This window comes from Scophthalmus maximus, chromosome 11, assembly GCF_022379125.1.
Source record: "Scophthalmus maximus strain ysfricsl-2021 chromosome 11, ASM2237912v1, whole genome shotgun sequence".
NCBI lineage: Eukaryota > Metazoa > Chordata > Actinopteri > Pleuronectiformes > Scophthalmidae > Scophthalmus > Scophthalmus maximus.
Window position 1 is genome coordinate 5,562,275 of NC_061525.1, and position 23,135 is coordinate 5,585,409.

Sequence of the window (23,135 nt, forward strand, 5' to 3'; positions counted from 1 at the left end):
CAATGATTGCAGAGTTTTGGAACTTACACCCTGGCTATTTCTGCAGAAAACCTTCTCCTACTCTGATTGTGCCTATATTTACGCGACAATGATGATGATGATAATATTACCGTAGTGAGTCGTCGCAGTGAGCTGAATCGCTCCTCCCAGGTGGCAGCAGCTTTGCGGAAGGCTTCATGTCGACGAATCAGTTGCTCTACCTCGTCTACACTGGCGCCCAGCTCACTGCTGCTAATGAGCGGCTCCTGAGCGGTCAGCCAAGCCTCGGCCACCACTGCTTCCTGGGCGAACTGGTGAACTTCCAGCACTGAAGGGGGGGAGGAGACACAAACATAAAAATCTAAAAAGGAAATATTCCTCAATTCTCTTTGTACATCTGTATATGTTTATGTAAGCTTTAAGGTTTGTTTGTGTATGCGTGTGTGCTTGCATTCATTCCTCATACATTGCTGTAGGGCATCCCAGTGCTTGTCCCACTTCTCAGACAGATCATGTTGCTTAGCAACCACCTTGTCCAGCTTCTCCTTGATCTGAGAATCAAAATCACAAAGTCACAGACATCAGTCTCAAAATCAGTGCTAACCACGTGCAGAATATTTCCAGACATACTGTCTACTTTTGATTTGGGATTTCCTATTGGGATTAATAAAGTACTCCATCCATCCATCCATCCAAACTCAAAAACATGTCCTTATGAAAGCTTATTTTGTGTGGCTTTCACACTGGAAGGTATTTTTGGGGTTTATGTAAATATATCTCTGTTGTTAGTGTTCATTGAGCCAGATTGACGACCAGATTTAAGGACTTATTCAATCAACTGAAAGTACTTTAGGGTACAATTCAAGATTTCTAAAAGGGTCTGATTCCTGGGTTTTGATCTGTGTTGCTTTAACGTGAAACATCTCAACTTTCAAAGTCATTAATTTTTTTTCTCAAACAAGTTGATGAATCTTACAGGTTTACTGGCTACCTGTCCACATCAGGAATTTTGTGAAGAAGGTGCTATGGAAAAATAGTGTAGTTTAATTCTTTTTAGTTTTCTTTGAACCACTTTCCCTTGCTAATCATTAGAGTTCAACTCAAGTTCGTAATCTTCATCGTGTTTCCTCATCTCACCTCTTCAGCCGCGGGGTTTCCAGCAGCCAACAAGGTCTTTCCCATCTCGATACACTCGAGTGTGCTCCTGCTGCGAGCCTCGACTTCGCTGTTCAGACTCTGGTGATAATTCATCAGCACTTCCACCGAGGAGACGTCCCTGCAGGAACCACATACCACAAAAAAACCCTTAACTCAGTCCAGTGCACAAACATCAACACACTGCTTACTTTTTTAATTTTAACCACGCAAGCTACTGCACTGTACCACAGTTAACCACACGACTTCAGATAAGTACGACTTAACTGCATTTTTGAAGAAATAACGGAATGTGTATGACCATACCAGAGAACAGAAATACAGTCCTGCTGTACAAACATAAAAAAAAAATATTTAATAAGTATTTAGGTCATGTTAAATTACTTAACATGAGAAAATTTCGCAACATTAATTATAACATGTAATTGTTGTGTTGTGAAGCAGACTGTTTAGTTCTGTGAATTAAAAATTGTGAACAGGGATGAGTAACTGTTAAATTTGGTAAATATTGCTGGGTGTGAAATTGGTTTAGATCACAGATTACACTGGATTAAAAACAATTCAGATTTCAGAATTTCTACTCTCCCATTTTACTTGAAATCAAAAAACACTTGAAGCCTGAATATGAGCATAACTGGCTATTTACTTTCTGGGAATTGCACTAAATACTATCTGATAATCAAAGTAATTCAGTTCATGACCAAAATTAATTCTTTTCAATAAACGCAATTAGTTGTATTTGGCGGTATTGCTCTCCCTGCCCTTCCATGTGCATATGGAGAGCCCATCTCCCTGCCATTCAATGAGCCTTAATGGAAAGGTAGGCAGGGGAGCAGCAGCTAAAGACCCCAAACGCAAAACAGAGCAGGCATCAATGACAACACATGACACTAATTAAGTCAGATACAGTATGATAAGGAGCAATATGAGCTTTGCCAATTTAATGTGGATGCGAAATTGGCTGCCATAGAGATCTGATGCATAGGATAGTCAAGTGGCTGAGCTTGACCTGTGGCCTGCCTGAACTAAGGCGGTGCTCAATTTTTTTACCTAGTCTGTTAAGTAACAGAGCTAATAACCATAAAAACCTATGATATGATGAAACTACACTGCCGATCTTTCTAATCATTATAGATTATGTGTTATCCTGTGATAGCAGTTCACACTGCAAACCACTTTTATTCAACCCGGAGGTTGACACGGATTCTTTTTTCCCTGCTCCGGTGCTGCAAATACCTGGGCTTCTCTCCCGTCCCTATCTGACAGATGATTGAGTCCATCCACATGATCTGATCTCGGACCAGGCCGAAGAACCTAAGCTTGTCTGTCTCGGTGGTGATTTGCACTCGACACTCCTCACAGGACGTAAGCAGCTCCTTCCAGCACTGCATCACTTCATGCTCGCGGCATGCGATGGCTTCGGCCTTCTCGCCGGCATACACCGTCCTCAGCTGGGCTGCACTCTCCTGTAGCTGACGCACCTGGAGGTTTAGGGAGAGCAGACTTTTAGGAAGAAGCGAAGCTGAACAAGGAAGAATCACATATTTAAAAAAAAAAAGTTTGTTTTCTATATGACGCAGAGAACACAGCTGTCAGTGCAGCTGTGTTTAGTCAAGGCCAAATGGCACAGGCACTGTCACCAGAGTGGCTTTTGCATCGTTCTTCAGTAAAAATGCACGGTTTCTGTTTCCCAGGTGCAAGACACAGACTGAACAAACAAAATTAAAATGCAGAGTAAGACAGTAGTTTTGCAAGATTGCAAGATTCAGACTCAAACTCTTTGATATTCTTTACTATCACTCTGTTTTCAATTCAAGTTTTATTCCATAGTTTTGAAAAATATCTCTTTATATATGTTTATTTTTTATAGATCTAGATACACAATTTAGTCAGTGTGAACTGGGGCTTTTGGAATGTATGAAGAGACAAACAAACAGCCAAACAATCATCTGCTGCAGGAGTAAATGTGGCAAAGTGTTTGGACCATTACAGAGTGAACATCACTGAAGGGACTTTCTCTGATTCTTCCCTGGCGTCCTGGAGTCCTGGGGCAAACGAATATGGAAGCAGGTGATTTTACATGCTGTCTGCTCATCTGCATGTTGCTGTACCTGTGTGACCAGCAGCTGTATGTCCTGTTCGAAGCTGTGCAGGAGTCTCTGCAGGGTGCTGGTGTTGGCAGTGCTGCCCTGCCGAGCCCGAACTTCTGGCAATCTTCGATGTTTGTCCTCAATTTGAGCAAAAACCTGCAAAAAACAAAAAACGGAAATCAGAAATGTTCTGTAACCAGGCATGCAAGTATCTTTCAGGTACACTTGAAGCCAAAGGTTCACGATATTAAAAAATATTAGAATTAAATGTTGCTCAGTATTGTGTTTATTGAAAATTACAACTACAAAACCCCACTACAGCATACCGTTCTTCTTGCATCTTCTTGTATTATACTTATATCACTCAACATCAGCTTTGCTCCTCAGAAACATTACCTCTCTGCAGTCAGAGAAGAACTTGTGCAGCTGGTGTGAGGCGGCAAGCATCTGCGCCCGGGTCTCTATGAGCTCCAGTAGGTCGGCCCAGGCCTCGTTCACCCCATCCTTCCACTCGGCGATGGTGGCGGCCTCCGAGTGGCCATAGTCGATAAGCTCGTCCACCATCTGGTTGACAGCCGTCACTCGTTCCTGCCCCACATTGCCCGTCTCTGATGCAAACTCTGTGAACTTCTCCTGCAGGACCTGTTGGAGGTAAGAAAGCAATGGAAAAAGAAAGATGTTGAAGCCTTGTTTTTATTTTCTTAGTAAACAGTGAAAAAGTCTTTCATTCACAGAAAAGAATTCTTAGCTGCTGTCAAGTGAGACCAGTGTTGTTGTTTTTTTCAAATTTGAAAATGTACTTGAATACTTTTAAAATCTATTATTCATTTGCATCCATCATCCGTCGACACACTTACTGTCACATGCTCATAGTCTTGACCCAGTTCAGGCGAGCTGGCAACCACCTCCCTCTGAGCAATCCACTGCTCCAGCTCGTCCACCTCTCTGTTGAGCTGGTAGAGCCAGTACTGCTGCTCCAGACGACTCTTCCTCTCCTCCACCAGGTCCTTCAGGGACACGTACAGACGGTCGATCTGCGACTGGCGCTTGCTGATCTGCTCGCTGTCGTCGAAAGGAGCAGAGAAAGTGTGTCAGGACAAGTACAACAAAAAAAAAACCCCACAAAAAAACAGGGAGAGCTGTGGCGTTAACATTCAGTTACCAGCAGGTACTCAGCAGGTATCAGAGGTAAAAACGATCAGGGCACTGGTGTTTGGGTTAAAGCTTTGTGAATAATATATATGAAGCAAAATGTATCTATTCGTTCATCTATTAGCCTCCATTTTCAATATGCAAGAATAATGTCAGCAGTGCTGAGAGCATTTTTAAAAAAAAATAAATATATTATCGTCATGGATCGGTACAAATGCATTCATTCAGTGTGAATGACAAATTCATGGCTTGAATTGTTGGTGTTCCTCTGACTCATCATTCATTTGTTGTGTGTTTCATTAGTTACAAGAAAAGCTTGACCCTTTTGGTTTTCTTAAACAACGGTCGAGTCTCGATAATTGTCTTTGACAGGTCAGCCAATTTATTCAAAAACTGAATTATATCCATTGTGTGTGAACTCACTATACATTCATAAAAAGGATCATAGAAAACAATGCTATAAAATGCATGACACCTAATATTAATCACACATTAACGGCAGTTCCATCAGGTAGGTATTGAGTAGTGATTTGAACATAAACAGATCAGTGCAGTCTCTAATGTGATTAGGGGAGGGGGTTCCACAGGTTGTGACGCCCCAGGTCCGGTGATGAACACGAGTGCCGTGGACAGGAGTTCGCCAACAGAGGAGCAGAGCAGAGGTGTCTCGAGTACAGAGCAATGGGGTCAACATAGTTCTGGATGTACTGGAAATTATTTTGGATTTTAGATGATGTACAATAAAGAATACTGTTTTGCGGCAGTCAATTCTGGATGTGAAGAAGGAATTGGCTTCAGCAGCAGAGGACAGTGATGGACAGAGAATGGATATGTTTCTTAAGCAGAAATCGGCCGATCTAGTGAAATGATTGACGTGGTGTTCGAAGTAGAGGTTGTGAGTTTTTCTTGATGACAGATTTGAGAATGTGTAATGATCAATGTCTAACTTTTCACATATTAGTTTAAGGAAATTCAGTAATGATTTAATGTCAGTGATCCAATTGTTCTGAGTGGAGTAAGTAGCAGTGTTTTTATGGTTGTGGTTACAATCCAGGAAATATGAGCATCTCTGTAGTTTATTTTGTAGTGAAAGAAAATTAGAAAAAATTGATTGTCTAGGTTTATGTGCATGTGTGTGTTTACACACTCACCAGTCCGGATGCCCCATCTCCAGCAGCTGCCGACACTGCTGTGACAGCAGGCCGATGGTCTCTGCATAGTCCTCGATGGTCTGTTCCAGCACCAAGTGCTTCTTCAGAAGCTGCAGTGTGCTCGGCTCATCCTGGTGGGAGGAGGAAGCGACACACAAGGAAGATTCACTTGACACACAATAGCGTACAGGCACAGCACAAATGCTCAATCCTGCCTCTATGTAAAGACAAACAAATTTGATGAATGTCAGAGAACTACTATTGATTTGAGATCAAATCTTTTGTGCTTAAACCTTTCACAAAGATTTCCATAAAAGTTGTTCTTCTAATGACTCAAACTTTACGAGGAAATTAATTCCTAATGTTAACAGATCACATGTAGTGATTTTGAAACAGATAATGAACAATATATTGTTTCTTTTATTTATTTTTCATTGAAAAAGACCAGGATATTTCAGACAATCACGCGCTCACCTTCCCCTTCTCCTCGTTCATCATGTGCAGCTCCTGCTCGCTCAGCCAGGCCTCCACTTCGGCTGTGTCAAAGTAGTACTGCTGAGCCTGGTACATGGCGTCCAGGACCAGTTGCCTCCTCTCGGTCTCGGCCCAGAGCAGAGCCCACATGTGGGCCAGCTGGTCGTGGCCTGCCCTGGCGTAGTCGGCCTCTGGGCTGCGTATGGAGGCAATGATCCCGGCCCTCTCCAGGACATCGTCAATCCTGCTCCTGTGACCCTGCAGCTCCCTCTGTAGTGTCTGGAGGAGAAGCAGAGGTGACGGTTTAAAATAGTGTTGTTCAACAAACATTGATGTTGTATTTTGAGTGAGGTTACATCATATGCTACATAAGTTTTCATCATCTGTCACATTTTATCTGTATCCATCTTTTTGTGACGTGGCTACTGTAGCTTTGAGTTAGTGTGATGATGATTTATCAACAGGGGGAGTCAGACTCTGGTCGATTTCCTTACCTGATTCTTCTTCATGAGCTGCTGGACGGCCTGCAAAGAGGAACCGTGCTCCTGAGACATGGCCATCGGGAGGCGCTCCTGGACCCACAACTACAACCAAAACGCACATTTGAAAAAAGAGTGCATATTTGCAGAGCAAGTACTTTAAATGTACCATTACAAAATGTATGCATGTGTATAATAAGTTGAAGCAATTTTCACACTTTCACAGAGGATTTTTATGTTAACTTTATGAAATTCAAATTTACAAATATCCTGCCATATTTCATTGATAATATATTTTATTTATTATCTGCTGGCTGTGATCACATGTGAATTGAATTTATGGTTGGAATCTAATTAAACTTTTGAAACAGTGTGTGTCATGACAAAAGGGTTGAGCTGCGTTGAGTTATTTCAAGACTGCATAGAAAAAATACAAGAACATGAAAAATGTGAAAATATGAGCGACATGAAGAAATCCATCAGGAGTTCAGGCTACGTATAACATGATAATTTAATATTGACCTCTGGAGGCTCTCTGTCCATTGTACTGTGTGCACATGTCACTGACAGCCCCCCAACTCACAATCTCATCCTCCAGGTCTCGTCCGACTTGGTGGACTTCCTTAGACGCCAACAGGATGCGCCGTCGCTCCTTCAGCGGCTCGATCAGACGCACCATCCTGTCCTCCACGGTGCTTTGACGCACTGCAACCTTCTCCCTGATCTGCGTCTGCTGTGGTATGGAGGCCGCCTGCACCTGAAGCTGCCCCACCTCCTTATACCACTCCTCCATGTGGGTCTCCATGGTCTAAAGGGGGAGGAAGAGGAGGAGGCCAGTAAAGGGCCGGAGAGAAGAAGTTATGAAAACAGATGGAGGAATAGAGGATATGTTAGGAGAGAGAGAGATGGAGGAATGTAAATAGGAAAAGATTATAAATTGGGCGGTGAATAATAAATACATAGTCATGGGAGAAAAGATGAAGATGGGATGAATGGGATGTGAAGAGTGTGACAGAAATGCAGAAATTAGTATAATTTGACTGTAGCTTTCTGTTGACAATGAACTTAAGTACAGTTGTTTTTAATACGTTTTTTGACTCGGATTGAAACATATTTTTCATCAAATTTACAATCCAAAATTATCAGTTTTTTAACTGACCACAATGTTTTCAAATACAATACAAAAGTATTATGTTTACAGTGTATAGTTACACAATAATGAGGAAAGAAACACAGCATATGGTGTCACCATTTGTAGCCTGTCCAAACAGGATGACACAATCACAATAATTATTTATTTATACATGTTTCTTTTAGAGCCTGCTATTATTTATTAAAGTAAAAATGGTAGAAGAATCATAATTGAAATCATACCTGCAATAATGGCAATCTTTTGACAAAGATATAGGATTATTCATATATTGAAATGTCTTCTACGTTTAGTTCACAAAAAATGTCATCTTTTGATAAATGATGGACATCAGAGCAGATGAGACTGAAAACAACCCAGAGCAGCAGAAGAGTAGCTGGCAGACATGAAGTGTAGTGAAGGTTACTGTACCCCTTGTCAGGATGGATGCTGGGTAGTGGAGTTAAGATGATGTGGGAAAGCAGTGCTAATGGCAGGCCTGTTAAAGGAAGCTGTAAGCGGCATGCTGTGGGAGAGGAGAGTGAGAGATGTCTGGTGAAATGATGAGTTGATGAAAGGATGAACCCGCATGTCAGCCCAGCTCACGCCTGCCTGCTTTTTTCAATGCGTAAAGACACTGACTCCAAAACCAGGGCTTCTGAAGGGCAAGTGAAAAATTACATCCCAACATCACAAGTACAGAAAAGGCGACATGTTTACAACTTAATTTACACAAGATATATCACCAATATCTGCTGATTTGTTTGTTTACTGCATTTGTAAGCAGGATGACAAAAAAAGTTTTGAACCTATTTTCACTGAATTGGTTTGATTAAAGTTGCAGATCCAGGACTTATCACTTTTCATAACCAGTTCTCTGTGTTCAAAATTTAAATAGAACAGCTGATGATTCAATGCAAGTATGAAACATCAATTAGTTGGTCGTATAGTGAAATAACTAAACACTGGACTGACAGATGAAAGGGATCCAGTAGAGCAAATAGTCCAACAAAGGGCATCAACAGCTGTTGATTTAACTGGCCAACAAAAGTAAAATTCAGGTGTATTCAAAAATATATGAATCAATACCTTCCATTCATCAGCCTCTGCAAAATGATCTTGGGATGAAACTCTTATGAAAGCTTACTGGACATGGGCATGAAGGCTGAAAGTGTTTCCAAATACCATCAGGCCAAATTAAAAATGAATGCTGGCGAGAAAAATAAAAGAGTCTGACTTTGCTGAAATGAAATGAAAAGCTCAACGGAAAGTGTTGCGGACACACGGTGAGAGACGTTGTGAGTCATTTTTCAAACATGATGTGCAATGTAAGAAGCAGAGCGACAAAATCACAATCACCATTTAGGTCAAATTATACACAATATCATGATTTTTGCCCAACTTCTTTCAAATAGCTGACAAAAAAGTAAATTAATCTCAGAAATGTGATCATTAAAACTTTTTTTTGCTATGAAAAGAAGAGAACAGAGAATCAAAAAGTGCCAGAACAATGCTTCAATAAATCCCACAGTAAATAATGGGCCTACAACAAAAAAGCAACCCAGATGAAAAACAAAGAGCAGCAGTACTATAGGTTGACCTTCCGTAGGTATAATCGATACACAATTAAATTACATTCCTGTACATTTAACAGGTAAATATTACTTTTTTTTATCACTAAGAAAATACCTTTGCAATGTAGAAAATAGTCAAAGACAATGATAAACGAGAGATGACTCACTATTACTTAATTTTACTGTGATGTGTGACAGACTCTAATTATGAATCCTCAAGCCTCAAGAAGTTTGTAAATCATTTAGCTAGAGGTTATAGAAAGGGAATGTTTTCACGTTTTTATCGTTTTCATGTTAAATGTTTTTTTCCATAATGTTTTTTACTCCTATGTACCTGTAGTTTTTTGAGCTGCTTGTTGACGGTGGTGAGGTCCTGTCCCTGGTCCACGTAGGCCAGTTGACCTTCCAGCTGGCCCAGCCTCTGGTCCAGGCTTTCGTAGCTCTGCACCAGCAGGTCGGCCTTGTTGGCCTCAAAGAGCTGGCGGGCTTTGGCCTGGGTGGTGCTCTCCAGATCCAGCCAGCACTCCCTGATCTCCTCCAGCTTCCTCCGGACCACAGGGCTGAGCTCCGGCTTCTCGTGGATCAGCTGCTGGCCCTCCTGGAAGAGGACAGAGGGAGAGGTGAGACAGATGTAAGAAAATGTAACACTACAGCTAAATATTGTGGGGGGGGGGGGAATCTAAACACAACCTGTTATGATTATTAAGGAGAAAAAGTAAGACCTTCTTATGAATCTTTGTCTCTGCACACCACCTGGGAAGTTTCATATAAATCACATTTTTCCTCCTCACTATGCAGATTAATGCCAAAAGAAACTTGAAAATCGGATCATATGTCTGATAAAATGAGCTCATTCAGGCCACATGAATGACTATCTAACTGTATTTATTAAAATGAACATAAATGCCGAATATTTTGGGGTTTGTGCTGCTTATCAAACCAAACTTCACCTCCAGCTCTGGCAAGCTATTGCAGGCCTTTCCATAATGATCATATAATTAATGTAATTAAACACTTAATTCAGAACATAATCAGGAGATAAATCAACAATGAAACATATTCATAATCATCAAATAATCATGACCAGTCAAGGTCAATATATATGGGAGGCATGAATCCAACGCTTCTCTCTGTTTCATCACATCCACAAATATTCACTGGATGTCGAGATAATTATGTGTAGACACTGTGGAACTGGGTTAGGAGGCGTGCGCGGGTGTGTGTGTGAAAAGAGATTAAACCTCACTGCGTTAAAATGCCTCATAAATTACCTCACACTCCCCTCCCCCTCTCTCTCTCTGTTCTTTTTCATATTTCTGCCTCCCCTTTGTACCTCTCCCTGTTCTGAAGCCCCCTTGCACACGCACACACACACACACACACACACACACACACACACACACACACACACACACAACCATTCTTTTGGACACCTGCTCCCTTTCTGTTTTTTTCTCTATTTAGCCTCCCCCACAGCACAATCCTTCCCACATCCAATTGTAATTCGCATGTGCAGTCTGTGTTTTGATGTGTGTGTGTGTGTGTGTGTGTGTGTGTGTGTGGTGGTGGGGGGGGGGGGTATGTGTGTTTGAGTAACACAGAGAGAAAGAAAAACAAACAAAGATAAAATCAAATATGATGGGGAAAAAACTAAACAAACCAAAGACAGAAATTTAAAACCTGCGTCAAACTGAAAACGAATGCTGGGGAAAGTAACTTAACCCAGACTATAATAACTGATGACTTTACAAATGTATTAATCATTCAGTGTCAATAATACTTCACCAATTCATTAATTTACTTCACTTATTTATAAATGGTGCAGCTTCTTTTCAATTATATATTCTGAATCTGAAAATACATTTACATTTAGAACTTCTCTTGCATTGATACACTCAAACCAGAATGAAATCTTAACTCATATACGTGATACTTTAAGTATTGCAGCCTTAATTTAGGGCAGCACATCAAATTTTGTTGTGTTCAGTGTTTGTATACCAAATGATGTGGACTTGTTATTCTGACCCTCATTTGGTGCTGTAATTTCAGTCTCTTCCAATACATTTCACCAGAACGTTTAAGTCACTTTGTGCAGTGAGTGACTCATCATCTGCAGAGGACAACATCCTGCCCAACTCACACAGGATTTGATAACATCTACAGGCACAGAGAGCTTCCCGATGTCTGGAAACGGGAGGACACTGATGCCATGAAATGATTTCCAGTAAACCCCACCCCATCGCCCCCACACCCCCGACCTGCTATGTGAGCATGGTTCGAGAAATCTCTTCCAAGTCAGGTCCAAGGTATAAAAACGATGCAGGTTTGAGGTCTGCCAAAACCAACCATTGCCCTCAAAATCAATCAATCATTTTGTTGATCCTTTGAGGGTCGCATGGGGGAAGGCGCTGGATTCCGTCCCAGCCGACACTGGGAAATGGACAGGGTTTACCCTGGACAGATCGCCAGTCGGTCACCAAAAAGTCTGGATTATTGCCAAATATGTTGATTATTACAAAATATATTTGAATTTACAAAAAAATATCTAAATGATCTTTACCAACACTTTGAAACATGTGTTTATTTATTCTTAAAATGTTTTAATTACTGTCCAATAATTTTCTAATCAGATGCAGTGTATGTGTTATGTACTGTAAATGGTACTGTATTGGTATAAAGTAAATTATGTACTAAGTGGCAATAACTGCTCTTATAATATTGTGTTTGATATACTTCACAATACTTTGCAGGTGCCATATATGACTCAATGTATGAGATATTTATATATGGAAAATATATATTGCATGAATAATATGAGCTTCGTCAATTTTCCACAATTAAACATATCATAAAGTACATTCGAAGTGTAAACAGTTTGCTGATTCCTGAGTCAGTGGTGTACGACTGAGGAAGAAAGAGGATTGAAAAAATAAATAAAACAAATGTCTTCATTGAAGAACTGCAGTTTGTTTACAGTTGTTCTGGTGACGTGCAGAGGAGGGGGCTACGATGGACCCCTCCAGGTTAAATCAGATACCGTACAATGGGTCACACTACACCGCTCACGGCCCTGTGATTTCCTCTGCGGGTGTGTTGCGTCAGCTTTCGTTGTGGTGCGGTGTTCCTGCAGTGAGTGGGTGGGCTGCTTGGGCTTGAGCAGCCTCACCCACACATACTCGGTCCAAAGAGGACCATGCATTCCACTGCTGATACAGATTATTATAACAGCAAATGGAAAAATCCATGTGTGGCTCTATAAAGTTAAAAGTGGATCACTGAAGATCAGTCTGCGTTATAAAACTGTGGGCGGAATGTTTGAAAGGCACTTGCATCCTCAAAGGTTGTGTTCTTGGCTACGTAGCAGAAGTGAAGGGATCACCTGCACGTTTTGAAATTTTTGACAGGATGCTGAGGATCGAGGACTCATTTTAATAGTGACATTTTTACAAGAAAGTAAAACGTTGATTCTAAAGTTAGTACAGCAAAGCAGGATGCTTCTACACTATCAACTCTTCAACACTATTCTCTGTCAAGTCATTAGTGACAAGATGATTCAAATGCTCGTAGTAATGAACCAGAACAAACTAAAGAAGAAGAACTTGGTGAAGGACAGAGAGTGAGGACTCCTGACAGGACAGTAACAGATGGACCGATTTTTGGCATATCACAGCAGACATCTGCTCCTGAGCGTCTCTGTTGACACTCTGCTGGTCAGTGTGTCTGCCGTGCTCAGGCTGCTGAGGCTAATGTGTCAATATTTACATGGCATGGGAAAAATCTGCTCTTCCAAGCAAAAAGAGACACATTTCAGTATGTAGCGCTCATTTTTAGAAAGGAATAATTATTGAACGGCGTGATGTATGTTCTGCACATTACTACTCTTCAGTGAGGGAAATCCTCTGCTGCACAGGAAGCCATGCAAACCACAGCTGATAAAGATAAAAAAAAGGTGTCCCAAATCCATGCTAATCAGGGTGAGTTTCTAGGGTGTCATGTATTTACAGCAGTTTAATGATCCAGTTCTGCTAGAAATTTCCTCCTGTTAAAAGGGAGTTTTTTTTTATCTCCAGTCTCCAAGTGCTTCTCATTGTGGGAAATGTTGTGTTTGTTATTATTTCCTCTTTGGGCTCTATTTTAATGAACTGAACTTGTGGCCTAAAGTGCATGGCACAAGTTCATTTAGTTAGAAAACTAACCATTCCCTTCACTTGCACTTGGGCGGATTGCTAAAATTAAGTGCAGATTGTCCAGGTAGTAAGATAGAACGCTTCTCTGCAGAGGAAATGAATCTGCTCAGGCGCCAGGTGAAAGTGCACAAGCAGATCATCTGTGAGTGTGTGACAAGAAGAGTGTATGTGGGTGGTGCACTCACCTATTAAGGCTTATGCTACGATCTTGATAACAGTTTCATACTACACCATTGACTTCACACAAGGTTTTTGTTGGTCAATAGCTTTCTGCTGCCTCGTATGCCTGACCACTCGTTTCAAAACCAACACACCCATGGGCACAAGTGCATTTGCTATTTAACCTTTAGGTTATTTCATGTTTTATGACACACGGTCCAGCTGGCAGGGAGCTGATTCGGTCACCTGCTGCTCAAGGTGTATGCGTCCATGTGGTGTGCGACCTAACCCTTCTACTATTGGGTCCTCCCAAAGCTGATCATCTTTGATAACAAAATACTGATATTTCTTTGAAATCTTTCTGGAATAACAGACTACTGAATTTTGTGCTGCCACTGTGCTGAAAATAAAACGGATGTAGGTTTTAAACAGTTCTGCTGTGCATGAGCACAGCCCTCTTTGAAGAATAAGAGTCTTAACAGCAAGGTTACAGTCCAGGGAGAGGAAGCTACTGCACGGTATCACCATGAGACATATTGAGGTCAGAGTCAGCAGGTACAGAAAAGCACACATGCAACCTAGAGGCTCCCGCTTTTCCTGGAGAAGTCTTTTTTTGATCTACCGTATAGTCAATAGGTGAGACAAGGTGAAGGCATGAGACGAGCATTCTCATGGGTGAGGAGTGATAGAAGATAATGTGTGTGATGTGAGGCTCTCTTTAGACAATCTAACAGACATCTACTACAGCCCTCAAATAGTAACCACTGTCCAGCTACTTTTAAATTATAAAAACACAACCGGACTTCAACTCAGCATCGATCTCTCAGTTCAGTACAGTTGGAAATGATTGAGAGGAATACAAATATAACAGCAGATCTCAGCAGATCAGTTAACCACTTGCTCTGAGTAAAAGTGCCTCATTGATGTTCTCACAGCACATACACTCCCCCCCCCCCCCCCCACACACACACACACACACTCACTCACTCACTCACAAGCGCGGACACACACACACACACACACACACTTTCTCACGTACTGCGGAGCCAGCACAAAACTACAGGTCAAAGCTTAATGCACACAGGGCTTTGTGAGCGAAGCTGTCACATGGGCGTGTCAAAAAGAGAAAGGACCTATGTAGGAACGTTAAAGTGCATTAACACTTTTGCGTATGATTTTTTTAATGGTTTTTAAATTAGCTGTGCTTTGAAGTGAATGCTAATGCTAGCACGTCAGCTCAAAGCACTGAAAAGATTAGGCGGACAAAGTCAAACTTAAATTGATGAAAGTTGATGAAAGACATTGAAAACAGGCCACTAGTGTTCACACAAAACAAACACAATGATATAATAACGGTCTCCCAACAAGGAATCATACAGTATGTGAGTGGGGCGTCTTGTACTAATCCAAATCAACACAAAATTATCATTTAAAATATAAGGTAGAAAAAACAATAGTCGGCACAAACTGAGAAAAGACTAAACAACCAAAACTGAAGCTAAAATGAATCAATACTTAATTATTTTTTAGTGTGTGAACACAGAGGGAGATTGTGAAAGTGGGACCAGGGCAGCAGTGGCTGAGATTGTCATTCTTACTGTGTGAATGGAGTTAATGAGAAGAGCATAACCGGAGAGAAGGGAGCAGAAATGAAATGCCCCACAACTGCATGGGGAAGAAAGTATTTTCACCGTGCACTCGGACATTTCTCCATATACTCAAACAAACACAAACAAACACAATCTGCTCAACCTTAACAGCCAGCAGCTTGTATTGGCATTAAATCACTGCAGAGCGACATTGGAGACATTACAGAATGTGTGTGTGTTTGTACAACCAACACAACTCCAGGAGGCGTGTAGACGACCGCCACATTGATCTCCAGCTCTTTATTTAGAAAAATACAGGTTGTATTTTCTGGTAGAAACCAAAAACCTGCAGAAGTGGCTCGACCAAAGTATTCTTGCATATGTGCTGTTTGTTTCCTCTTTAGTAAAACTACAGTGTTAATCTTTTTTGAAATCCTCTTAGGTCATTCATTCAGAAATTTTGTTTACATTTCAAAGAAGAGATATGATCAATATATATATATACATATTGATATATAGTTTATACCATTTTCTCTGGCCTGTGAAGAAATCCCAGACATCCTGCAGTGACAGCAGTTATTGATTAAACATTGCATTACACATTCAGAACACTGTCAACCTCAGCTCATTAGATTAAACCCTCCATACGACACCACATTAACACCTCAAGTGTGGGATGAATCTCAACGCTCCAAAGCAGCTTCATTTTGCTCTGTCTTACATCACTTCCTGTTTCCTGTCCCCTGGTTAGAAGGGGAGCGGACTGGAGAGAGGAGGGAAGGAGGAATGACCTTCACACATGAGCTGTGCGAAGAGAGGAGGGAAGACAAGGTGAAGGGAGAGGGGATTGGGCAGCTGTTGCCTGGCAACCGCCGCAATCACAGGAACAAGGAAACTCCCGTTTAACGTCACCACAAAACTGACACAGTACACAAGATGAACCATAATCCTCTGCTGGGGTGTCCCCTATCACCAACACTCACCTAGACCTGAGGCAAGATCCCAGGTTTTAACTTAAGGCACAGAAGAAAAAATATTGTTTGAGCTGAGTTTCATGGGTTCTTCCTAAATTATTAATTATCAATTATGAATACCGAAACTCCTGCAGTCTGAGCCAAGTTTTAACAAACAGAAAAACAACTTTTTGAAAGAACTGACACAAGTTTTCTTGTTGCAGTTATTTGGTTTTCAACAGTGTAAACAATACAGAGTTTAACTCATCTTTTCCTGTCGACAAAACACACAATGATCCTGATGATAGCCTTTTAGTAGCTAGAGGCTCAGATCTGCCTGTGGGCTTTAGGAGGCTGCTGATGACGAAAAGCGGGGGAGGTGGACACTTTAAGAGAACTTTATGTAGCCAAAGAGGACTGGATGGCAAATAAGTGAACAAACGAGTGAAACTACGTGACCATAAGGCAAATATCATCTGTAGCTACCAAGTCTCTGGGATATTTAAGTTGAACAGATCAGGTAACTTGTCTGGGCAGTTATTCAGTTCCCTCTTAAAAGCTCAAGCATATTCTTTACATGCACTATGTGCTTTGCGGAGTCATTCACGTCAGACAGGGGCTCATACCTGATACACATCATACTGTCGACTGGAGACTCTCAAATGACACGAACAGAGAGACACAACCGCATCAGGCAAAAGGACAAAAACATGTTTCTAATACTAGTCAGCAATGTGTACAGAACCTTGTTAGTAATTCCATGATAAAATGCCAAATCCTATGAATGTCATCTATAGCAAAAAATTTGCTAAGCAACGGTTATGAATCAGGCTTGGGGGGGTGAACATGGCTGCCACGTACGACTTCAGAAGCTAAACCCTGCCAACAGCCACAACAATGACTGAAATACTACAACCCCTCTCTAACATCTTAACCCCCACCTTAACCTTAACTTTAACGTGTACCCGGAAACCAAGTCTTAAACTCTTAAACAGCTCTTTGAAGAAATGATGATGAACAAAAATGCCCCACACACAGTTATGTTAAATCACAAGTGTGAAAAACATTTTAGCGATCTAGTGACACTTGTTGGTGTACCCTGAGCCATCTTTACACTGTATGCATATGTTTTTGGTACAGTAGTACAATGACAGTCACCACCTTACCATCCAAATCTAAATGTGACCCCCTTTTTTTGTGTTTTGAAAATACGTTAGTTATGATGGGAATGAGACTCACTGCGGTGCAAGTGTTATCAGGCTTTACAGTCAAGTCTTCAGTGAATAAATGAGGCAAAAAGGCAAATTTACACTGTGCAATTTTGAATAACTAAAAAAATATCAAAATTGGAAAAATAGAACATTTTTTAAAAGGAAGATCCAACAAAAAGGGAGAATACATTAAGATTTCAGTATTATTTGAGTGTTGGGTAGCTTGTTATTTTTTTATATTTTGCCAAGTCACATTGTTTTATCAGAACAGGAAAACAAAGAAATGCACTCATCAATATTTTGATACTTCAGCTTGTGGGCGTAAAAATTACAGTGGACTCCTTTAAACGTTAGAGCAGCAGCAAATTTTATAGAGATGCAACGACTCACACAACCAAAGCTATTTTTCAACTACTCCCAAAGTAATTATGCCAATTATTCATATAAATACATGCAAACGCAAATCTTTGTATACTTTAATATGTATAATTCTTCAAACACATCAACAGAAACAGGCCGGTCTACACATCCGTCAGCATCCTCACATCATCAACCCACACGCACGAGCGCGCGCAGGCACGCACACACAAACACACACACACACACACACTCAGCAGGTTTAACATGTCGAAGATTACAAACATGTTACACAGTGTATAAGATCAGATCAAACTGTCTGGGCCAACGTCCCGTCAGTGTAGCATTTGGCAGGAGTGAACGGCGTCATAAACGAATGAAAAAGTGAATGAGGTGACAGGCAAGACATCACACTGACACACTGATACAAAAATGCTGTGTGACTGTGTGTGACTTTGGTTAAAACAGGATCAAAAATCAGCGATGACACACAGATGGCCTGAGGAAATGTGGCACCGAACTGCAGCTCTACTGACCAGAGATGATGTTACACATCCAGATTCACGTCACAGCAGCCGGTCAGAGGTGAGAACATACCAGCCCTGAGTGTAACCCAGTCAAACATGGAGGTGTAGCTGGAGAAACGCTGGCTCACCCAATTACGTCTGTGTTGACCGCAGCCAACGCAGACAAGAGGCCGATGTGCTGTGTAAATCTCTTTAGTCTGAAACAGATCCTTTCAGTGGTGAAGGTTACAGCAGCTCTCCCCCCCCTCTCTATTTCTGTGTAATACTTTCTGTCCTTGCCACTGGCTTTGTCACGGTTTGATGAAGAACGTTTGACACTGTCGCGTTTGACAAAAGGACATTCACTCGAAGGCTGGTGCAACTCTGATGACTGTTGCCCACACTTTGTTTGCATTAGTGGTGGCTGTCAAACAGACCTTGGAGGTAGTTTCTCTCTTGACGATGCTATTTGTACGTTTTCTTTGCCACCGATCGTGTTTTTTATCTGCCGGGATTTCCAGCCCCTGTTGCCGATTACGAGACGAGAGGCTGTGATACGGCCTCTGAGCAGCACTACTCCTTCAGGCCGACTGGACTTTGCAGTAACTCGCCGTCGGGGAGAGGCGACACAGGCTGTTTCGGGCCGGGGGCTAGCTGGTTAGCATGCTAGCTTCAACAGAAACGTGGTCTAAGGGACCAGTCAGATTTTTGACAGAGTTGCTCTGAACCTTCCCAAACAAAGCTAATTGAACCACTTGCACTAGTCCTATATTGGACAATGTGTTCTCTAGCTAAAGGCCTGCCCAGTAAGCTAGCAGGTATCTACTGTAGACATGTAACGTGATATAACAAGACACTATCTCTTATATTACATGGTTTGTCAACTGTATGTTCGATGGAAAACACCTTTCTTATCTATAGGAGTTAGAAATGATGGTGTAAACACATGTTGAGCATTGACTTCATCTCTGAAGACAACCATAATGCAAACTCTGTTATAATGGTATACGTCAAAACAGAGTTCTCAAAACAGCATATGATAGACAAAGCTTCAAAGATTCCATAGTATCTGAGTAAGAATAGCAGAAATATTGTTTTATATTTGTTTTTTTTAAACTACAAAATCATTTATTGTCGAGAGGTACAGTCTGAAAAAATCAAAATCCCTTTACACAAATTACATTTCCACCACTATAGTCTGCTCTATGTCTAACTGTCTGCAATGGCATGGCACATATAAGGATATGTAGGGTGTTCTTTAGTAGCTCAGTGGCCAAAGTCCAAACTAAAATAACATGTTCTATTACAACCCCAAACCAATACGACAAACAAACATGTCATTCTATATTCCTGTTTCTATGCAGACATCCTCCAAGAGCTTAACCCTGGATACTAAAAAACACAACTCCACATTCCACAGTGTTTTATTCGTCCCTTTCCGATCAGCCAACAGTGATAAAACCCACTCAGAACCAGAACGACCCAGTTAAACTCAAGCGAGAGAAGAAAAAAAACATTGGATGAGAGCGGCACTCACCTTTTCAATTTTGTCAAGCCATTCCTTATTCTGGGCCAACTCGGCCATGAAGGCCTGGTGCTTCAGCCATTTCTTATGAAGATTCTGGGTCTCGTCTCGGCTGCTGTCCCTCGCCATCAGCATCTTCTCGCACACCCAGTCCCCAAGCTGGGCGAAGAGAATGAAAGAGAGGGAGAGAGAGAGGTGTCAATATTGGATGAGTATCAATACTGTAAATAACTATTGGTGTGGTAGAAACTGATTTCTCTTTCTTTCTTTTTTTTTTAATCTTACACACAAATGCTGAAATTATGTCCAGCATTCAGGGGAGACATATGTTTGTCATACACTCACTTAGAGTGCATTGTCATAATTCACATATGTATGTTTTCATCAGCATCTGTTGTGTGAAAAAGCAAAAAAAAACAAGATACAGTGTACTGTCGAGGAACACACCAGCAACGCGTATAGTGGGAAATGCAAGGTCAAACACACAGGCATGAATATTTAATGACGCACGGCCGGCACATGTCGGCAGACACATGTGTGCCAACAAGCATGGCGGCAGGAATTCACATGTACACACAACACAACAGATCACAGCATCAACACACAGTTAACAACCAACCCCCCCCCCCCCCCCCCCCCCCCCCCCCCCCCCCCACACACACACACCTCCACTTTCGCTCAAATCTGTTCACTTTGCACACAGACAATCTGTGTGAGGCAAACACACACCTCACGCCTGCGCTAACAGCATCACCAACCTATTCAGGTCAGCATCAGCAGCCTCATCTCTCCATCATCCACATCCTCACACCTGCATTCAACATTTCCAACTGCACCTCCATAAGCCGTGACTGGTCTCCCCCAACCCAACTTTACAGAGACCCGTTTACCGGCGGCGTTTAACGGGAACAGCCCACGGGGTTGTGGCAGCTGCAGGCAGCCACTGGTATCCGCATCCTCACTAGTCTGCCGTCACACACAGGCAAAGATGCTCCTCGCCGCAGAGCCAGATGGAGACAGTGAGAACCAGCAGAGGGATGAAAAGGAAAAAAAGGCAGAAAGAGGGGTGCCTTCTGGAGAGACGAACGTGAGAAAAGAATACAAGAGGTTCGCTGAGAGGAAAACGCCAGCCATGAGGATAAATATGAACAATACTGGAGGCTGAAGAGACAGACTGGAGACTTCACACTGAGGCTGCGCTCCTCGCTCGTCTTGCTCCTCTGTGTACGCTCAACCAGGAGAGAGAGGAGGGGCAGGGGTGGATCAGTGACGAGCGAGAGGGCAAAAGGAGGATGACTGATAGATGGAGAAGAAGGGACAAAAAATCCTTTTCCCCAAAACAATAAAATGGCAGGCTGCCGAGCCGATGCATGGGTGCTCCTCCCGTGCCTCACGCCTTCACCGAGCAGGCGAGTGAGTGAGCGGGCTGGTTGGAGGAGAGATGGAGTGGAGGAGGAGGAGGGGGTGGGGAGGAGCAAAGGAGCTGGGGGGGGGGGGGGGGGGGTGCAGGCGCCGCCTCCAGGCTCACCGGTCATGGCTAGTGATGCTGAGCTGGAAGAAGTGGAGGGGGAGGTGGGTTTCAAAGGGAGGAGGATGGGCGAATGTGAGGGTGAAGAAGTTTTAGCTGCTTTAATGGACTGAAGCATGTCTCCACTACCAGCCAAGCTCACGACTCCTCTTATCGCTGCTTCTGTTTTATTCTCCGCCCTCCACACTACACGCACCACCCCCCTCTACCAGCCCTCTCTTCCTCTCTGCAGCAGTCCCAGGCAGCTATACTCTCTGTCTCCAGCTTGCCTGACGCCGCTGCAGTGGTAAAGCAGAGAAGAAGGAGAGATAGAGAGAGAGAGAAACAGCAGAGGCTTGGGCAGAGGAGAGGAGAAAGAACAGAGGAGGGGTGATAGCGGGAAGAGAGGGACACCAAGTGGAGGTTTGGACAGAGCAGTGATGTATCTTGAATGATGTATTTGTAGTTTGGTAGATTTTCTGCTCCTCTTTCGTGTAAAAGATCAGGGCTGGATTTCAGTCACCTCTTACAGAGGCTACCACATGCAATCTCACACGGGTAAGGACAGGCCGGCTGACATGAGTAAACATGTCTCACACATTCACACACATACATGTGGAGACATACAAAAAAAATACTGTTTGCACACTCATAAAGAGTGTACAAACATGTGTGCATGAACACATACACAGGTCTCATGAGAGGTCACGGTGGGTCACAGCCTTATGCCCCCCTTGGGACTGTAAATGAATTGAATGAGGAAAGAGGAAGACAGAGGGATTGTGATTGTGTGTGTGTGTATGTGTTTGTGTGTGTGTGTGTGTGTGTGTGTGTGTGTGTGTGTGTGTATGTGAGTGTGTGTGTGTGTGTGCGTGCGTTGGGAGCTGGGGGAGTCAGAGAATTAATGGGTGGGGGAAAGAGGGGAGGAGGAGGAGGAGGAGATAAAGAAGTATGTGTGACATAAGAGGGTGAGAAAGGGACAGAAAAAAGAGGGAGAGGAGGAAAGAGGGAAATGAGAGAAGCAAAAGGAGGATTCATAGACTCGTCGTCATTATCACGTCATCAGACTTCACCATCACATTGACAACAGAAAAAAACAACAAAAAAAAAAGCTTTTAGAAATTAAGATTATCAAGTATTTTGATGAAAGATCAATTTTTCAAAACTTCTCTTTGTAGTACTTTCAATATCTTTTTGCTCAGGACTGTTGGTTGAACACGAGTCATTGAAGACGTTACCTTAAAATCTGGGAAATCGTAATTCTGGCATTTCATCAATTGAACCTCAAAAAATGTATTAATTATAACAAAAATCCTAATTATGCACAAAATGATAAAAAATTATTGTTTTCCAGAATGTTCCAAGTATAGCTTTTTAGATATCAATTCTTATATATTTTGAATAGACAGAAACTCACACTGACAGGATTTCAAGACACCGTATAACTCATTTTTTAAAATATTTTTTTAGGCTTAAAGGTCAAAGTCCCATTTATCTACCAACTACAATAAAAAATACATTCCCTTCTTTTAAAGCATTAAAGCTTTTGTCACATACAACTTAATTTACACAGCTGCTGAGTGTACACATCAATAAATGAAGTGACAGGTGAGTCCAGGGCAAACACTAGTTCACTGCAGGTACAGTATGACGAAGAGGACTTGCTGATGAAGGATTGTTCAAATACAAAGAAAAACTGATGGGCTTCAGCTACTGTATTATTTATAGAGAGACACAGTGTGTTTAGGAATGCCACCTTTGGGCACACACGTGCTCTTTTTTTCCTGAAAAAGACCCAGAGGTGGGTCTGGTTTAGTCTCCAATTGTCCTGAAGATGGAGCTGTTGGAAGATACTTTTAAGGTTTTATAAGAGGACATAGCAGTTTTATTTTTTTTTACATTTTTAAGACTATTTTTAGAATTATTCACAGAAAACACAGACACAAATTCCCAAGACA

General features: G+C 42.0%; 1 protein-coding gene across 2 annotated transcripts in view; it reads right to left on the reverse strand.

Moving 5' to 3' along the window:
* The window catches only part of LOC118294487 (spectrin beta chain, non-erythrocytic 4-like), a 67,555-nt gene that overhangs the window by 10,349 nt on the left and 34,071 nt on the right, over positions 1 to 23,135 (reverse strand). The window contains exons 1-14 of one of the 2 annotated variants that reach the window (XM_035621651.2): positions 20,561 to 21,066; positions 19,683 to 19,829; positions 9,518 to 9,781; positions 7,064 to 7,288; positions 6,496 to 6,585; positions 6,002 to 6,280; positions 5,528 to 5,658; positions 4,082 to 4,286; positions 3,621 to 3,866; positions 3,246 to 3,380; positions 2,371 to 2,615; positions 1,117 to 1,255; positions 446 to 530; positions 111 to 307 (exon numbers count right to left, since the gene is read on the reverse strand). In XM_035621651.2, the coding sequence (XP_035477544.2) occupies positions 111 to 307; positions 446 to 530; positions 1,117 to 1,255; positions 2,371 to 2,615; positions 3,246 to 3,380; positions 3,621 to 3,866; positions 4,082 to 4,286; positions 5,528 to 5,658; positions 6,002 to 6,280; positions 6,496 to 6,585; positions 7,064 to 7,288; positions 9,518 to 9,781; positions 19,683 to 19,805 (2,364 nt within the window). In that variant the 5' untranslated portion in view covers positions 19,806 to 19,829; positions 20,561 to 21,066. Of the gene's footprint in view, positions 1 to 110; positions 308 to 445; positions 531 to 1,116; positions 1,256 to 2,370; positions 2,616 to 3,245; positions 3,381 to 3,620; positions 3,867 to 4,081; positions 4,287 to 5,527; positions 5,659 to 6,001; positions 6,281 to 6,495; positions 6,586 to 7,063; positions 7,289 to 9,517; positions 9,782 to 19,682; positions 19,830 to 20,560; positions 21,067 to 23,135 lie in introns of those variants that run through there. The other variant, XM_047335637.1, reaches the window with a different exon arrangement.